The 18217-nt window shown below is 41.4% G+C and overlaps 1 protein-coding gene and 1 pseudogene across 1 annotated transcript in view; both read left to right on the top strand.

Annotated features, from left to right (window-relative positions):
- Cfdp1 (craniofacial development protein 1) overlaps positions 1 to 18217 on the top strand; it is an 88180-nt gene that overhangs the window by 10214 nt on the left and 59749 nt on the right. Inside the window, exon 5 of the mRNA XM_042700885.1 lies at positions 4801 to 4920. Within this exon, the coding sequence (XP_042556819.1) occupies positions 4801 to 4920 (120 nt within the window). The remainder of the gene's footprint in view (positions 1 to 4800; positions 4921 to 18217) is intronic.
- LOC122126278 lies at positions 10744 to 10844 on the top strand (annotated as a pseudogene).

Consider the following 18217-nt stretch of genomic DNA (forward strand, 5'->3'; position numbering starts at 1 on the left):
GTAGGCTAATCTCTTATTATTGTTTAAAGTAGGGTTCTAATATTCCCAGTCTAAAGAATAATCTTGTAATGTTTGCATCAGTTATCAAAAATCCTGAAAAAATAAGTTTTTAAGCCAGGCACTGGTAGCTCACACCTGTAATCCTAGCTATTCAGGAGGCTGAGATCTGGGGATTGCAGTTCAAAGCCAGCTCAGGCAAGAAAAATCCATGAGATTTTTTTTATCTCCAATTAACCATCAGGCCCTTAGTTCAAGGTTTACGACTGACAAAAGAAAAAAGCTTTATGTATTATGTTTTCTAGTGAATTATGGGCAAGACTGTGGCACTAGAAAGAGTTGTTTCCACTGGTTATACTTTCTCCATGCCTTCTCTGCAGTGCTTACTATTTCATGAATTGTCATGGCTTGCTTTCATGATTGTTCTGCTATCCTGTGAGCTTAAGGCAGAAGCAATTGTGTCTACCCAGTGCCAAGATCATGATAGCGTCTCCTAAAATATTTATCCAAGTAGCTAATGAAAGTAGTAAACCCAGAGCGCTATCTTTGAGCAAAAGAAGCTTAGGGACAATGCTCAGGTGCTGAGTTCAAGCCCAAGGACTGGCAAAAAAAAAAAGTTACTTTTGGGAAGGTGGCTCAGTGGTAGAGTGCTTGCCTTGCATGCCTGAGACCCTGGATTTAATTCCTCAGCACCACATAAGCAGAAAAGGCCAGAAGTGGCACTGTGGTTCAAGTGGTAGAGCACTAGCCTTGAGCTGAAGAGCTCAGGGACAGCGCCCAGGCAAGAAAAGAAAAAGAAAGTAGTAAACCTAGAAAACAACAAAATCAAGCATGCATGATGCTAAGGACTGTGCTTATTCCCAATAAATTGGGCTGACATTCTGAAATTTCACAATGGTCTGTCTTGATGTGTATTTTTTAAAGATTTGTTCCATGAGTAGTCTGTGACTTTTGGGGGTTGATGGGGTTTGTAGTTCTGGCATGTGCCTCCCACATATTAGGCAAGCACTCTACCACTTGAACCATGTTTCCAGGCCTTAAATGTTTTATTTATTTTTGCTGGTCCTGAGAATTGAACTCAGGGCCTGAGCTCTGTGAGCCACTGGTGCCCAGCAAGACACAGTTTGAAATATAAAACACGATCTGAGTGCCAGTCGCTCACGCCTGTAATCCTAGCTACTCAGAAGGCTGAGATCTGAGAATCAGGTTCAAAGCCAGCCAGGGCAGGAATGTCTACGAGATTCTTGCCCTTAACAAAAACTACTCAGAAAAAGCTGGAAGTGGTACTGTGGCTTAAGTGGTAAGCCCTATCCTTGAGCAGACTCAAGGACAAATCTCAGGCCCTGAATTCAAGCCCTAGGACTGGTCCCCCCAAAAATACCTGGGTCTTGATAACTTTGCCCAGCTAGACTTGAACTCTCTCCATCCTCCAAAGTTCCTCCCAAGTAGTTAAGATTACAGGCACGAACCACCAATTCTAGCTCTGTAGTTCTTTTTGCAGAAGCTTATCCTTCCTTCTAAGAAATTTTCTTTATTTTAGGGGGAAGATTGAATTCAGAGCGTCAAGCTTCCACACCAACATTGAGCCACACCCCAGTTCTGGATTTTTTTTTTTTTTTTTGGTCAGTATCGAGGTTTGAACTCGGCCTGGGTGCTGTCCCTGAGCTTTTTAGCTCAAGGCTAGCCCTCTACCACTGGAGCTAGGATTACAGGCATGAGCCATCAATTCCTGGCTCCATTTCTGTCTGGTTTTCGGAGTGGTTTAATGGAGAGAGTCTCACAGACTTTCCTGCCCAGGCTGGCTTTGAACCATGATCCTCAGATCTCAGCCTCCTGAGTATCTAGGATTATAGGCCAGCCCGGTAGGTGGTATCTTGAGGCAAGGGATCTGAGCTGCTGATACAAACTTTCAGCCAGTTTTAGCCCATTCTTGTCCACCTTCAAAAGTTCTTGGTGTTGGGGCTGGGAACATGGCTCAGTTGTGGAGTGCTTGCCTTGAATGCATGAGGCCTTGGGTTGTATCCTTAGCACCACATAAGTAGAAAAGGCCAGAAGTGGCATTGTGGCTCAAATGATAGAGTGCTGGCCCTGAGCTGAAGAGCTCTGAGGAACAGCGCCCAGGCCCAGAGTTCAGGCCCCATGACCGACCCCCCCCAAAAAAGTTCTTGCTATCAATTTAATGCGCTGTTTTTTTTGCTTCTTCTGTGCGTGTGTGTGCCAAACCAGGAGCTTGAACTCAGGGCCTGAGTGCTGTCCCTAAGCTTTTCTTCTTCTTCCTGGTTCCTCCCCTCCCCCTGCACCCCCATGGCTCAAGGCTACTGCTCTACCACTTGAGTGAGGCTCTACTTCCTTTTCTCTTTCTCTCTTTTCTTTCTTTCTTGCTTGCTTGCTTGCTTTCTTGCTTTCCTTCTTTCGTTGGTCATGGGGCTTGAACTCTGGGCTTGGGCGCTGTCCCTACACTCTTCAGCTCAAGGCAAGTGCTCTACCGATTGAGCCACAGTACCACTTCCAGTTTTCTGGTGGTTTATTGGAGATAAGAATCTCACGGACTTTCCTGCCCTGGCTGGCTTTGAACCAATCCACAGATCTCAGACTCCTGAGTAGCTAGGATTACAGGCGTGAGCCATCAACTAGGCCTGGCTCCATTTCTTTCTTTTTTTTTTTTTGTCAGTCGTGGGGCTTGAACTCTGGGCCTGGGCACTGTCCCTCAGCTCTTCAGCTCAAGATGAGTGCTCTACCACTTGAGCCACAACGCCACTTCCAGTTTTCTAGTGGTTTATTGGAGATAAGAGTCTCACAAACTTTCCTGTCCAGGCTGGCTTTGAAGCGGACTTTCCTGCCCAGGCTAGCTTTGAAGTGCGAGCCTCATATCTCAGCCTCTTGAATAGCTAGGATTACAGGCATGAGCCACCGGCACCCGGCTAAAACTTTTTTTTTTTTTTAATTTTTGCTTTTGGCCAATCCTGGGACTTGAACTCAAGGCCTGCGTGCTGTCCCTTAGCTTCTTTTGCTCAAGACTAGTGTTCTACCATTTGGCACAGCTCCACTTTTGGCCTTTTGGTGATTAATGAGATAGGAGTCTCATGGACTTTCCTACCTTAGCTGGCTTTGAACCATAGTCCTCAGACCTCAGCCTCCTGAGTAGCTAGGATTATAGATGTGAGCTACCGGCACCCTGTTTTGTTCTTATTTGTGTTTTTTAAGTAGTTTTGGGGATTGAAGTCAAGGCCTTGCATTTGTTAAGCAAGCACTCTACCTCATGAGTCACACCTCCAGCCCTTTAAAGAATCTTTCTGGGATTCTGTGGTACAAATTGACTTGCTTGTTGTTGGCTTAAGTGATAAGAGAATACAAACAAAGACAATAACTTTCTATTTGCTTCCTATTTCTTACAAATTTGATTAGTCTCTTTTCTGTTAGACATCTGGATATCTTTGTATAGTTGTAGTTTTTAAATTTGCTATTATTTAATAGGGTATATTTGGTAGGGAGAGAATAAGGGTGTGTAAATGGGAGCTTCTAGCTCTTCATTAATTCTGTTGAATCTGCTCCTTTCCACTTTCTTCTTGTGTGGTGACTGAGTTCCAAATAATTCTTGGTGGTGGCTGCACAAAGGCCCCTTCCATAATCGGTCATGTTAGGGATTTGAAAGCATGTTAGATGGGAAATTTATGACAGCCTTTTTTTTGCACAGTCGTGGGGCTTGAGCTCTGGTCCTGAGTACTGTCCCTGAGCTCTTCAGTTCAAAGCGAGCATTCTACCACCTGAGCCACAGCACCACTTCTTGTTTTTTGGTAGCTAATTGAAGATAAGAGTCTCATAGACTTTCCTGCCCAGGCTGGCTTTGAACTGTGATCCTCAGATTTCAGCCTCCTGAGTAGCTAGGATTTGCAGGCGTGAGCCACCGGCATCCTGATGCAGGATTCTCTCTAGCATTGTTGCTTTATCTCTGCATAGTCTTAATTAGTAACTTAACTCCCAAGATTTCACTTTTCAAAGTCATGAATGTAAATATGTCAGCCAGCTGTTGTTACAATAATGCCAACAAACCATCCCCAACTTAGCAGCATGCAGCAAACAAAAGCATTTATTTGCTGCTCGTGTACATCTAAGTATCTGGGATGTGACTGAGCTGTTTGGATGAAGGCTTAACCTTTACTCTGCTAAAGGCAGGTGCAAGATCTACCTGGAAAGTGAATAAACATAAACTTGCATTTCCTCAGAGGTGGAATTTAGAGGATGTACCAGTCATTCTTGGCTAGTCTTTTATTGGATAAGCTGGTTGAACACTTACTATACAATGACCATAATTTTGGACCCTCCTATTGACAGATGAGAATATAAATAGCATTCTTCATGTTTTTGTTCACTGGCAAGTCATAGAGGCATTAGGTAATTCTCTTAATGTTTATCTGAAATTTCAGGCACCATATTTTCTTATCCTTAGTTGATTTATAGAATTCAGGATTATGGAGGGTAGTTTTTCCAGATTTGAAATGACACTAGTTATCTTCCCCTTTTCCTAGATTTTTTTTTTTTTTGGGTCCGGTCGTAGGGCCTGAACTCTGGGCCTGGGCGCTGTCCCTCAGCTCTTCAGCTCAAAGCTAGTGCTCTACCACTTGAACCATAGCACCACTTCCGGCTTTTTTCTTTTTGCTTATGTGGTGCTGAGGAATCGAACCCAGGGCCTCATGCATGCAAGGCAAGCACTCTACTACTGAGCCTCCTTCCCAGCCCCCTTTTCCTAGATTTTTGCTTCTCCTTGTTCCTCTTGTAAATTTTATGTTTTTTTCCTTGAAACAGGGTGACTAAGGAAGTGGATGCTACATCTAAAGAAGCCAAATCCTTCTTGAAGCAGAACGAGAAAGAAAAGCCACAGGCTAATGTTCCTTCAGCGCTGCCATCACTCCCTGCTGGATCAGGGTGAGTATTTTAAGGTTCAGACCCAGGTGTACTTAACACTTGGGAAAGCTGTTTTCCAAAGGACCTGCTTTAAAAACTGCAGTACTCTTGTTTTCTCTCAAGAGAGAGAATTAAAGGGAATTATTACTGTTGATCTGCCTTTCCTGAAGTATTTACCAAGAAAGAAGATACAACAAAAATTACTTGCTTTCTTAATTCCAGCTTTAAAGAAGCCCTAGTTTTTAGTGCTTACTGCAAAGTTGAACTGGTGTATTTTGCATCTAAAAATAATGTTTGGATAGCATTATCAGCAATTTATCAAATTGCCCCTCTCTTTGATACTGAGAATCAAACCTAACATGTTATGGATGCTGGACTAGCTCTGTACTACTGAGCTATGTCCTCAGCACAAGAACTTTTAAGGAACATTTGAATAGAATATTTAATCACATCCTCATGATCTCAAAGCATACATAAAAAACATAACAAAAGGTTGGGCTAACATACATAATTCTAGCTACTCTGGAGGCTAAGATCTGAGGATTGTAGTTCAAAGCCAGCCTGGGCAGGAGACTCTTACCTCCAGTTACCTATCCAAAGATACCAGAATTAGAGCTGTGGCTCAAGTGGTAGAATGCTAGCCTTGAATAAAAGTTGCTCAGGAGCTGGGCACCAGTGGCTCATGCCTGTAATCCTAGCTACTCAGGAGGCTGAGATCTAAGGATCGAGGTTCAAAGCCATTCTGGACAGGAAAGTCTGTGAAACTCTTATCTCCAATAAACCACCAGAAAACCAGAAGTGGCGTTGTGGCTCAAGTGGTAGAGCGCTAGCCTTGAGCTGAAGAGCTGAAGAACTGAGGGACAGAGCTCAGGCCCAGAGTTCAATCCCTACGACCAACCAAAAAAAAAAAAAAAAGAGCTCAGGGACAGTGGCTAGGCCCTGAGTTCAAGTCCCAGGACTCAGTTTACTTACTTTTTTTTTTTTTTTGATCATGGGGCTTGAACTCTGGGCCTGAGTGCCGTCCCTCAGCTCCAGGCTAGAGCTCTACCACTTGAGCCACAGCGCCACTTCCAGTTTTCTGGTGGTTTATTTGCGATAAGAATATCACAGCTTTTCCTGTCCAGGCTGGCTTTGAACCATGATCCTCAGATCTCAGCCTCCTAAGTAGCTAGGATTACAGGTGTGAGTCACTGGCAGCTGGCTTATTAATTTTTAAAATTTATTTTATTTATTTAAACTGGTAAAGCAGTGGTTGGGGGAGAAAAGGGGAGAGAGACAAAACATTTCCTACAGGAAATGGGAGTTAAAGACTTTGAGATTGGCTTTGCTCTCTTGCTCAGGCAGAACTCAAACTCTTCTTTTTTCTTTTTGGGTCCAGTCATGGGGCCTGAACTCTGGGCCTGGGCACTGTCCCTCAGCTCTTCAGCTCAAGGCTAGCGCTCTACCACTTGAGCCACAGCACCACTTCCGGCTTTTTTCTTTTTGCTTATATGGTGCTGAGGAATGGAACCCAGGGCCTCAGGCATGCAAGGCAAGTGCTCTACCATTGAGCCACCTTCCCAGCCCCTCAAACTCTTCTTGAAGGCTGGCTTAGGTGATTAGATTATCAACATTGGCATTATCTCTAAACTGACTTAGCAAGATTCCTGCCAAAACTGGGCTATACTGGTCCAGCAAGGATAAGGGTGTGTGGCAAGGCTTAATTAAGAATAAGACTGAGACAAGCCTGACTGAAGTTTTAAGGAAAGAGTCTTTCTCAGGTATGCATACAGGGCAGCTCCCTAGGCAGAGAGCAATAGGGATAAGGTCATAGAAGAAATATGGAGAGGCTGATTAGAAGCTGTTCCTGGGAGCTATTCCAGTTGAATGTTCCGAAATTTTTTTCAATAGATTAATTACTGCTCACTCCCTTATAAGGGGGTAAAGTGAAATCTGACCCAAATCAAGTTCTTTAAAAGCTGTAATGGTCAATAACTGCCAAAAGCCTGAGTCACAGTCTTCAGAACTATAGATAAAAATGAGAATTCATTTATTTATGATACAGTACATGCTGTATCATGAACTTAAATTTCTGATGTGTTGACTGACCTTCAGGGCTAGTCTGATTGTTAGAATTATGCTTGGGAAGAAGCAGGTCGGAAGGAATTCAGCTACCCTGAGTGTCAGAGTGGACTTGTTCTTCGAGTACAAACTTTAGAAACTGCTGCAGACTCCATATGCTGGGTATGGAATTATTTATTTATTTGCCAGTCCTGGGGCTTGAGCTCAGGGCCTGGGCACTGTCCCTGAGCTCCTTTTGCTCAAGGCTAGCACTTGAGCCACAACACCACTTCTGGCTTTTTCTCTTTATATGGTACTGAGGGATCGAACCCAGGGCTTCCTGCATGTTAGGCAAGCACAATACCACTAAGCCACATTCCCAGCCTGGAAAATTTTTTCAAGGGAAAAATCTATAGGAATAATCTTTATTTGATCAAAAGAAAATGCAACAAAATATCTTTCACTTTTTTTGTGGGGGGGAGGGAGGAGAGAAGCTGCTTCAGTTTATAGAACTTGTGTAGCAAAAAACATGTTATTTGCTTATTTTCCTTTTCTGTAAACAGATTTAAGCAATACAGGAAAACCAGAGCAGGATAGTAAAACATCCTGTCTCACGTCGTTAGCTAACAAATATGAGCAGATTCAGAGGAGCAAATGTTTGTAACTGAAAATGCATTTCCTCCATGTGTTTAAAATAGCACACTGCTTAGACTATAAAAAGCCAAAGTTTATGCTTTAGGAATGGCGTAAAACCCTCTTTTAATTAAAGGCCAGAATCAGACTGCAAGAAGTATTCTGTCTACATTTGGCAGTAAAAATCTTAGTGTCTCTAGATTCCCAGGGTCTCGTCATTCCAAGTTCTTGATCCATCTCTTCCCGACACCCTCTGTCTTTACCACCAGCACCACTACAGTCACTTGTAGCTAGCTTTCATCTAGCTGGCTGGCTGGCTAGACTTCAACCCCACATTTGCTACTACTTTTAACCCAACATTTATTACTTATTCTGTTAGTCTCATCAAAATTTATAATCCTAGCTGTAGGCATTTGCTTGTTTTTTGGAGGGCCTAGTTCTTAGCTGCCTCCTTAAAGGCTAGAAACAACCTAAAGCAATAAAAGGTAAGCTAGAAAGACAGGATTTTCCCCTGTAGTTTTATCTTGTCTTCTTGGTCTGTTAAGCAAAGAAAAAAGTGTAACTGTTGAATCTCAAAAAACCTTTTGGGGACTGTGAAGTTGGCTTAGTGTAGATTGCTTGTCTCGCATGAGGCCCTGGGTTCGATTCCTCAGCACCACATAAACAGAAAAGGCAGGAAGTGGCACTGTGGCTCAAGAGGTAGAGCGCTAGCCTTGAGCTGAAGAGCTGAGGGGCAGCGCCCAGGCCTAGAGTTCAAGCCCCACAACTGACAAAAAAAAAAAAACAAAAAACAAAAAACCTATCTCTTGGGTGGTATCTGTTGAAGCAAGTTTGTCCCAAAGCTAGAAGAGACAGAATTCCTCAGTGCCATACTAAAGATTAAGTCCCAGACTAAAGACTAAGAAGACAGTAATGCCTGACCCGGTGGTTTGCCTGTGTTCAGTATACTTGACCAGTCCCAGGAACTTAATGACTGAGCATGAACTTTGCTCATTTTAGCTTTTTAGTGTTTCAATATTACTGCCTTGATAAAAGAATATTAAGCTTTTTACATAAAATAATAAAAATCAGATGTAGCCATGCTCTTGGGAGGAAATATTCCCAAGGTTTGGTCAGAATCTATTATGATGATCAGAAGCAGTCAGAACCCTGACCCATGTAATTTTATTTATTTTTTCTTTTGGTTTTGTTTTTAAGTCCAGGCTGGTCTCAAACTCACGCTCCTACTGCCTCAGCATTTTGATTTTTTTTTTTTTAAAGGGTGTTTTAAAACGATTGTTGTCATAGTGTGGGGAACATTTCAAAGCTGGAGCTAATATTTTACATGTTTTCATTAAAATGAAAGAGCCTGTAAATTACAGCAATTATTTATATCCATAAAAAGATGAGCTACTTCAAAAATTTGACCTCATGGGCTAGGAAGGTGGCTCAGTGGTAGAGCGCTTGCCTTGCATGCCTGAGGCCCTGGGTTCCATTCCTCAGCACCACATAAGCAAAAAGAAAAAAGCCGGAAGTGGCACTGTGGCTCAAGTGGTAGAGCGCTAGCCTTGAGCTGAAAAGCTGAGGGACAGTGCCCAGGCCCAGAGTTCAGGCCCCATGACCGGACCCAAAAAAAAAAATTTGACCTCATTTTCTGGTTCAGCTCTTTCATGTGATGCCTGAAGAGTTGGCATGTGCCAATGTTCCTGATGAACAGATCTGATAGTGAAGTTTTGTGATGTTTAGAGGATGGCCAGTCCAGTTAGTTTCAAAGGACTTACCTATGAGCGAAGGAGAAATTCTGACAAACATGGCCTCTGGAATTTTTGGTGATTTTCTTTTTCAATTTAATAATTATAATTGGGTGTAATTTTTTAATACTGTCTGTATTTTTTTAAAACAGTCTGAATCTTTTCTCCCTTAGCCTCTCAAATGCTGGGAGTCTATGGCACTGGCACAAAAAACAGCTTTATTGAGACATAGCTTATACTTCATATAATTTACCAGCTTAAGTTCAGTTCGTTGGTTCTTGGAATATTCAGAAGGTTATGCATTCATAGTGCTCAAAACTGTAATAATTTCTATCACTTCCCAATAGAATCCTGAATTTGTCAACAATCATACTCCATCTTCAACTCCTCCCCCATTTCCAGACAACCACTCATCTACTTCTGTGTCTACCTTTGCAAGATTTGGCTATTTCATATGAATGGAAGCATGCAATATTTTTTCTTTTATGTCTGATTTCTTTGACTTAGTGTATTTTCATGAATGCTATAGCACTTCTCTATACTTCATCTTTCTTGTGTCCTTTTTATTTGTACAATGTAGTGATTAATACTTTGGGGTTTTTGTTGTTGTTTGGGTTTTTTGTTTTGTTTTGTTTTGTTTCGTTTCGTTTTTCTGCTCGTCCTGGGTCTTGAACTCAGGGCCTAAGCACTGTTCCTGAGCTGCTTTTGCTCAAGGCTAGCATTCTACCACTTGAGCCATAACACTGCTTCCAGCCTTTTCTGTTTTTGTGGTACTGAGAAATTGAACCCAGGGCTTCATGCATGCTAGGCAAGCACTCTACCACTAAGCCACCTTCCAAGCACAAGAGATTAATACTTTGTTGTTATGACTTTACCAAGTTTTATGTATCCATTTTATAGTTATCGGACATAGAATGTTTTCACTTTTTAGCTATGCGAACATTTATATACAGACTTTGGTTGTGTGTTTTCATTGTTCTTGGGTATAAATATAAGAGGAATTTCTGAGTCATATGATATTTTACCATGGACATGCTCTTAAATAGGAGAATTAGCCATAAAGCAATATTTAGGGCATAGTTACAGAAGGATACTTGCATGCCTAGATTTCTTTCACATTTCTGTGAAGCACTCACTACATAAGTTCCTGCAGAAGGATGGAAACTGTCATAGAAAAAAAAGAAAAGAAAAAAGCAGTTTCCTTCTCTCAAAATTAATTCTAGATGGCTGGGGATGTGGCTTAGTGGTAGAGTGCTTGCCTAGCACATATGAAGCCCTGGGTTTAATTCCTCAGTACCTCATAAACAAAAAATCAGAAGTGGCACTGTGGTTCCAGTGGTAGAGTGCTAGCCTTAAGCAAAAACAAGCCCAGGGACAATGTACAGGTCCTGATTTCAAGCCCCAGGACTGGGGGAAGTGGGGGAGGGAAAGCTCATTACTTGTTCTTGCATTAGTAGTACATAAATTAAAGTTGGAACAATACAGAGATGAACATGGTCCCTTCATAAAGATGACACAAATTCGGAAGCATTCCATATTTTTATGAGAATATGGTGGAGAGGTGAAAAGCCAGTTTGTTCCAACTTAACAGATAGGGTGCAGCCAGTAGGTGGTGCTCAGAAATGTGTGGTGATTTTTTTTTTTTTTTTTTTGGTCACAATGAGTAGAGGCTACTGGTACTTGATGGGGTTGAGGGAAGCTGAATGTCTCTCATGACAGAGTAGTTTATACACAGAATAATTTCCTTCACTGGCAACAGTGTCCCCTTTGAAACACCCCTTTTTTTTGGGGGGGGGGTCCAGTCGTGGGGCTTGAACTCTGGGTCTGGGCGCTGTCCCTCAGCTCTTCAGCTCAAGGCTAGTGCTCTACCACTTGAGCCACAGCGCCACTTCCGGCTTTTTTTTTCTTTTTGCTTATGTGGTGCTGAGGAATTGAACCGGGGCCTCAGGCATGCAAGGCAAGGGCTCTACCACTGAGCCACCTTCCCAGCCCCCTTTGAAACACCCTTTTAGGGAGCTGGTGTCCCTCAGTTAGATTATGTCTGAGCTTCCCTTTATTCATAAACATTTACAACTTAAGAAAATTTAGAACTTAAGTTAGAAAAATAATGCTTTAAAGATTCAGCAAAAGGGCTGGGCATGGTGTCTCTGTCTGTAATCTCAGCTACTCAGGAGGCTAAGATTGTGAAGCAAAAAATAGCAGGACTTCATCTTAATAAGATGGAGATGAGGGCTGGGAAGTTGGCTCAGTGGTAGAGCGCTTGCCTTGCATGCTTGAGGCCCTGGGTTCAATTCCTCAGCACCACATAAGCAAAAAGAAAAAAGCCGGAAGTGGTACTGTGGCTCAAGTGGTAGAGTGCTAGCCTTGAGCTGAAGAGCTTAGGGACAGTGCCCAGGCCCAGAGTTCAGGCCCCACGACCGGACCCAAAAAAAAAAAAAAAGATGGAGATGATATTATGTGCCTGTGACCCCAGCTGCTCAAGCAGAAGTAGGAGGATTGTGGTTTGAGGCTGGCCCCAGGCAGAAAAATTCAGAACTCTACCTGGAAAATAACTAAAGCAATAAAGGGCTGGGAGCATGGCTTAAGCAACAGAAAGCACGAGGCACTGAGTTCCATCCCTAGTAATGTTTTAAACAACAACAAAAAATATTTTCCCATAAATAGTTGGAATGTTTTGAATTTCTTGAAGGTGATTTCATTAGACTTGGAAATAGTGTTCTGTCTAAGTTTATAATTGAAGAGTGTGAGTAGAAAAATTAATGGGTTTTCTTTGGGAGCAGAAAATTGACATTAAATGTCATTTGGGTCTGGAAATGAAGTCCCTACTGATTTACCTAAATGAAATTCCAAACACAGAAATATTTTCAAAGCAAGAAATTTTTATTTGTAATCACCAGGACAGGTAGGCATGAACATGTCAGTTTGGATTGAATTCTTACAGCAAATACTATGAACCTAGAAAAGCGGTCCCAATACTTTACAAGATTGTCTGGAGTTAAATAATTTTAGTGTACTTAGAATTAGTCCAAGAGGAAATGGTGCTGTAGCTCAAGTGGTAGAGCGCTCATCTTGAGCTGAAAAGCTGAAGGACAGCTCCCAGGCCCAGAGTTCAAGCCACACGACTGACGGAAAAAAAAAAAAAAAAAAAAAAGAATTAGTCCAAGAGTAATATTTTTATTTTATACAGCAGCTTCTTTGTTCTTACCTTTAAATTACAGTGCCAATAACTTTTTAAAAATCATGATCTTTAAGAGCCAGGCATCTGCCTGTATTGCAAAGTCTCTTTGCTGTACTCTTAAAACCTCAATTGTACCATATTTCTTTTCTTGTTAACAGTGAGATAGTTAAGTGCTTTTAGCACTTCATGGGCATAGCAAACAAGCATTTGAGTGGTGACAGTCTGAAAGTCTATTCAGCATGATAGTAGAAATGGACTTGGGAACTGGGAAGGCTGTATAGACCTTCACTTCAGGAGATGCTTTAAGAATGTAAAATAGGCACTGGGAATGTGGCTTGCCTTGCATGCATGAGACCCTGGGTTCGATTCCTCAGCGTGACATAAGCAGGAAAAGCCGGAAGTGGCATTGTGCGTCAACTGGTAGGGTGCTAGCCTTGAGCTGAAGAGCTCAGGAACAGTGCCCAGGCCCAGAGTTCAGCCCCCACACTCACCCAAAAAAAAAGTAAAATACTCTGGCCAATTTGATAAAGTAATTTGTTGACAGTAGACTTTATCTTCTTTTAATGTGCACTAGGGGGCAGAATTTCCCTCTGAAAAAGATAATTTGGGGGGGACATTGTCTCAGGAACTTGAAGCATTCCTTGACTCAGTATAGAAGCATTGCACTTTTTCTTTGCCTAATTAGATTAGTCTTTGAGATTTCTTTATTCTATGCAGCTTCTATGTTTTTAAATTAAAATTTGTTTGATTTTCAACCCTATCATGTTTGGGAAGTGAAAGATGGTTTTTCTTCTTTAATTTTTCTCCTTTGAAGAGTGTCTGAAGAGTATTTTAAGTTAGAAATAATTTATTTTAGAAATTTTTTTTAGAAAAAAAGGCAATGGAGGTTCATTTTTGTCTGCCTGATTCTTTGTTCCTCATCCCAGAGGGTAATTGTTAATAGGCTATTAATTTTGTACATATTCTATCCATATGCTTGTGGGATGTGGTAAGTTAAATAAGTGGACTCACTGTTATTAAGTGGTAGGTTAAATAAATGAACTACTTATTGTTCTGAAACTTAACATTCTTAGAAAGTCTTAAGTGTGTTTTAGGTATCTTTATAGGTTCAGTATAAACATCTTTTTTAAAACAAAAATACTTTTTTATGGTATTCCATTTAGTGAAGATTCCATAATTTGAGTAACCCTTTCCTTACTAATTTAGTTTTCTAAATTTTACAGTTAGAAGTAATTCCATAATAATTCTTGAACATTTACTTCTATATTTTCATGCTGTTATTTCTGGAGGGCAAATTCTTAGAAGTGGGACTGCTGGGTCATTAGGTATGTGCATCTTAAATTCTAGCAGATACCACCAAATATGGCCAGCTTGAAATCTTACCAGTATTACCTGATAGAGCCCAGTTTTATGTTGTGTGTGTTTTTTTTTTTTTGGTTGGTCATGGGGCCTGAACTCTGGACCTGGGCACTATCCCTCAGCTCTTCAGCTCAAGGCTAGCACTCTACCACTTGAGCCATAGTGCCACTCCTAGCTTTTTCTGCTTATGTGGTGTTGAGGAATCAAACCCAGGGCCTCATGCATGCAGGGCAAGCACTCGACCACTGAACCACCTTCCCAGCCTCTGTTTATTATTACCAGTATTCTTCCGAGGATTTCTCCATAACTATTTTGACAACTGGATCATCCTAATGTACAGCTTGGAGATAAAAATCTTCCCTTTCTTGAAAACCTTTATCAAGCCAAGCTGTGTCTCCATCCTATAATCTTAGCCATGTGAGAGCCCGAGGTCGGAATCATGGTATATGCCTTGGCTACCAGAGAAACACAGTGGCTGGGTGCAGTGGTGAGGTCCTGTCATCCCAGCAATGAAGTGAAGCATAAGTAGGATTGTAGCTTGTGACATCCTAAGCATAAATCAAGACCAATGAAGAAAACAATGCAAAGGGCCTGGAGTGATGGTACAAGAGGTAGGGTGCCTGTCTAGCAAGCAGGAGGCTCTTACTTCAAAACTCCATTAAAAACAAAAACTTTACCAAGAATAGTTTTTCCCTTATAATTAAACTAATGGCACTTTTTTGTACATTTGTTTGCCAAATACATAAATTAAGATGTGGGTATTATAATCTTTTATATCAGATGATCAAAGTTAATTCTTAACTGTTTTAAGAGTTTAGTTGAGGCCTGTTGTCAGTTGGTCATTCCTATAATCCTAACTAGTCAGGAGGCTGAGATTTGGAGGATAGTGGTTCAAGGGCAGCCATGATAGAAATGTTTGCTAGACTCCTCTCTCCAAGATAACCAGCAAAAAGCAGGACTGAAGGTATAGAGCACTAGCCTACCAGAGCATGAGGCCCTACGTCAAGCTACAGTACTATCCCTCTTTCCCCAAAAAGTATGAGTTTTCAGTAAAAAGTAAGAATGTTTTACAAACATTTAGAGCAATTGTAAATCATGTTAGGAACTTAACGTTATTGAAAATGCTATGTGTCCTTGTATTAGAAATTACTTTTCTCAAATCTTTTAATGTCTGTAAAGACATTATTCATTTGAAACATAATCAGTGATGCTTATGTTCCACTCAGGGTTTGATAAAAAGAATCATTTGTACCATTTCGTGGATGGTTACAATTATGCAGCAAGATTTCTATTAGACAAACATTTTTATTTGTGTTGGCAAATGTTTCTTATGGGAGAGATTGGATAGTTGTGTTCTAATTATTTTGGTCAGGAATTGAAAATCCTTACTAAATCCAATTACTTACTTAGCCCTGGTTCTTACCAAAACCTTATTTAAATGAAACTATTATATAATTCAAAATTAAAATAATTTAAGACTTTTTAAGACTTTTTAACTTAAGACTAATATTTCCATCTTATTGAAAATGGCAGATTCTAAGCAAGTATTTGTCTTTAGGTTTAGTAACTCTAGGTGTTTATGACAGAGAAGTTGAAGCAGTAGAATAGTGGTAATAGAGTGTAGCTACCTTCCACAAGATCATAAACTCAGTCTTTTGATTTTTAGCCTTTCCTTGAATTTGAACATGGTATGATTTCATAGTTGCTAATTTGAGGACAAACAGAAAATCCCATGCTTTGTATTTTTTGATTTAAACTGAGACTTCAGTTCTAGCAGCTTGTGCAACAGTGTGCTTATAAAGGTGGAAACAGAAGAGTTTTCTTTTCAGTTAAGATTATGCTTGACATGACTTGTTTAGATCAGAAGTGAGAACAAGAAAGATCTAAGAAATACTATGTACAAGTCCTCCTTGATCTTGGTTCCTTGACTAGTGTAACTAGCTTCAAAGTAAAGATTTGAGAAAAGTTTTGTTTAGCACCCTGTCTTGCTTCCTGTCCAAGTTTATGTGTTGTACTATGGGCTAACTAAATCCAGGGTTGTTTTATACTGTTTCAGAAAGTCTTCCTGATTTAACCCTTGTTGGACCAGTCTGGACTTCAGTTTCCCAGTCCTATGGTAGATGAAGTCTACTTTTCTCTTGGGCTAACTTGGGTCAGCTGTGTTGTATATTATTATATAGGCCTCAGTCAGGCAGAAGTTCAGCTGTGTGAAGGCTTGGGTTATGAAGCATCTATTTTTACTAACTTGGAAAATTTTTAAAGAATTTTAAAGAATTCTTTGAAGTACAACTTTTGCTAACATCATAACAAAACACAAAGGGTCAGTGCTCCTTGGGTAGGGAAGATCTTTGACAAAGGCTTTTCTTTTCTTTTTTTTTTTTTTTTTTTTGTTGTTGTTGGTCATGGGGCTTGAACTCTGGGCCTGAGCGCTGCCTCTCAGCTCTTCAGCTCAAGGATAGCGCTCTACCACTTGAGCTACAGTGCCACTTCTGGTTTTCTAGTGGTTTATTGGAGATAAGAGTTTCACGGACTCTCCTGGCCAGGCTGGCTTTGAACCGGGATCCTCAGATCTCAGCTTCCTGAGTAGTTAGGGTTACAGGCGTGAGCCACTGGCGCCCGGCTTTCATTTTCTTTACACTTTATTGATCCCTGAAGAAATTAGTTGGCAATGGAAAAGGGAACATAATTCCTTTTTTTTTTTTTTGGTTGGTTGTGGGGCTTGAACTCTGGGCCTGGGCCCTGTTCCTCAGCTCTTGAGCTCAGTCAAGGCTAGTGCTCTACCACTTGAGCCACAGCACCACTTCTGGTTTTCTGAGTGGTTTATTGGAGACAGGAGTCTCACAGCCTTTCCTGCCCTGGCTGGCTTTGAACCACAATCCTCAGATCTTAACCTCCTGAGTAGCTAGGATTAGTGAGCCACCATGCCTGGCTCATAATTTGTTTTACCAACATGGTATGTTATCTAATTGTGATACTCCATCTCTACAACCTTTCCTGATAATCTAGCAGGCGTCTGAGCTTTCTGTTATCACCCTTTTGATAATGTGCTTTGAGTTTTCCCAGAATTCACTGACCTCTTCTCTTTATGTCTAATAATATGGTCAACTCCCACAGCCTTAACCATCTTTTCTGTGTTGATGATTGTCTTCTCTGACCTTCCAGTACTTTTTCCTGAGGTTCTGACCCTTATTACTTACTTGCCTATTATTATCTATTAGAAATTTGTTCTAGCTGGCTCACTCCGGAAATCCTTGCTACTCATAGGGTTGAGATCTAAAGATGGTGGTTTGAAGCCAACCTAGACAAGAAAGTCGTGAAACTTATCCCCACTTAACCACCAGAAAACCAGAAGTGAAGCTGTGGCTCAAAGTGGTAGAGCTCTAGCCTTGAGCAAAAAAGCTTCCAGGACAGTGCCCAGGCCCTGAATTCAAGCCCCACTACAGAGGGAGATGGGGGTGGGGAGGGGAGAGAGGAAGGGAGGGAGGGAGATTTGTTCTGACTCCCTTCAACTACACTACTGGCCCACGGTGTAACTCATTTTCCTTAAATCGTTCCATATGGTAAATCTGAAGAAACAACCTGTGAAGTTAGATAGTTTGTTTGGGGGAGGGGCGGGGGGAGAGGAGGGGCGAGTTCCCAGTACCTGTTGCTGAGAGGAATGGGAGAAATTATCCACAGCGTTCTCTCAGTTACTTGGCCTCCATCCTGACTCCTTTAGGTCTTCCTTCCTGTCTTTGCTGCCCTATCTTGCAGTGACCCAATCCAGTAACTTTAAACGCTGCTCTTAAAATGTCTCTTAAGTATTGATTCATATTCTCTCCCATAACACAATTGGTAGTTACCTACCTTTTCTTCATTCCTGTTGCCTTTTTCCTGATTTTCACATTTTGAAGCATCTGCCCTCAGGTCATTGGAATATTTTGAAGTCTTTGAAAAGGCTTGAACTATTTTAATCATCTCCTAAGTTTACTTAAAACCTATAGTCCCTCTTGTTACATCCACTATGCAGACCACTGCCAGGGTAATAGAGATTCAGTTTAGATCATGTCACTCGTTCAAAAATCAACCTTATTGCCTACTACTCAGATTCTTTTTTTTTTTTTTTTTTTTGTCGGTCATGGGGCTTGAACTCTGGGCTTGGGCGCTGTCCCTGCACTCTTCAGCTCAAGGCGAGCATGGCTTGAGCCACGTGCCACTTCCGTTTTTGAGAGGTTTATTGGAGATAAGAGTCTCACGGACTTTCCTGCCCAGGCTGCCTTTGAACCACGATCCTCACATCTCAGCCTCCGGAGTAGCTAGGATTACAGGCGTGAGCCACCAGCGCCCGGCTTTACTATTATAATTTTGACCTCTCTTATTTCACCTCTCCTTCCCTTTT

The sequence above is a fragment of the Dipodomys spectabilis genome, unplaced genomic scaffold, assembly GCF_019054845.1.
Source record: "Dipodomys spectabilis isolate Male_0828 unplaced genomic scaffold, ASM1905484v1 ptg000273l, whole genome shotgun sequence".
NCBI classification, from domain to species: Eukaryota; Metazoa; Chordata; class Mammalia; order Rodentia; family Heteromyidae; genus Dipodomys; species Dipodomys spectabilis.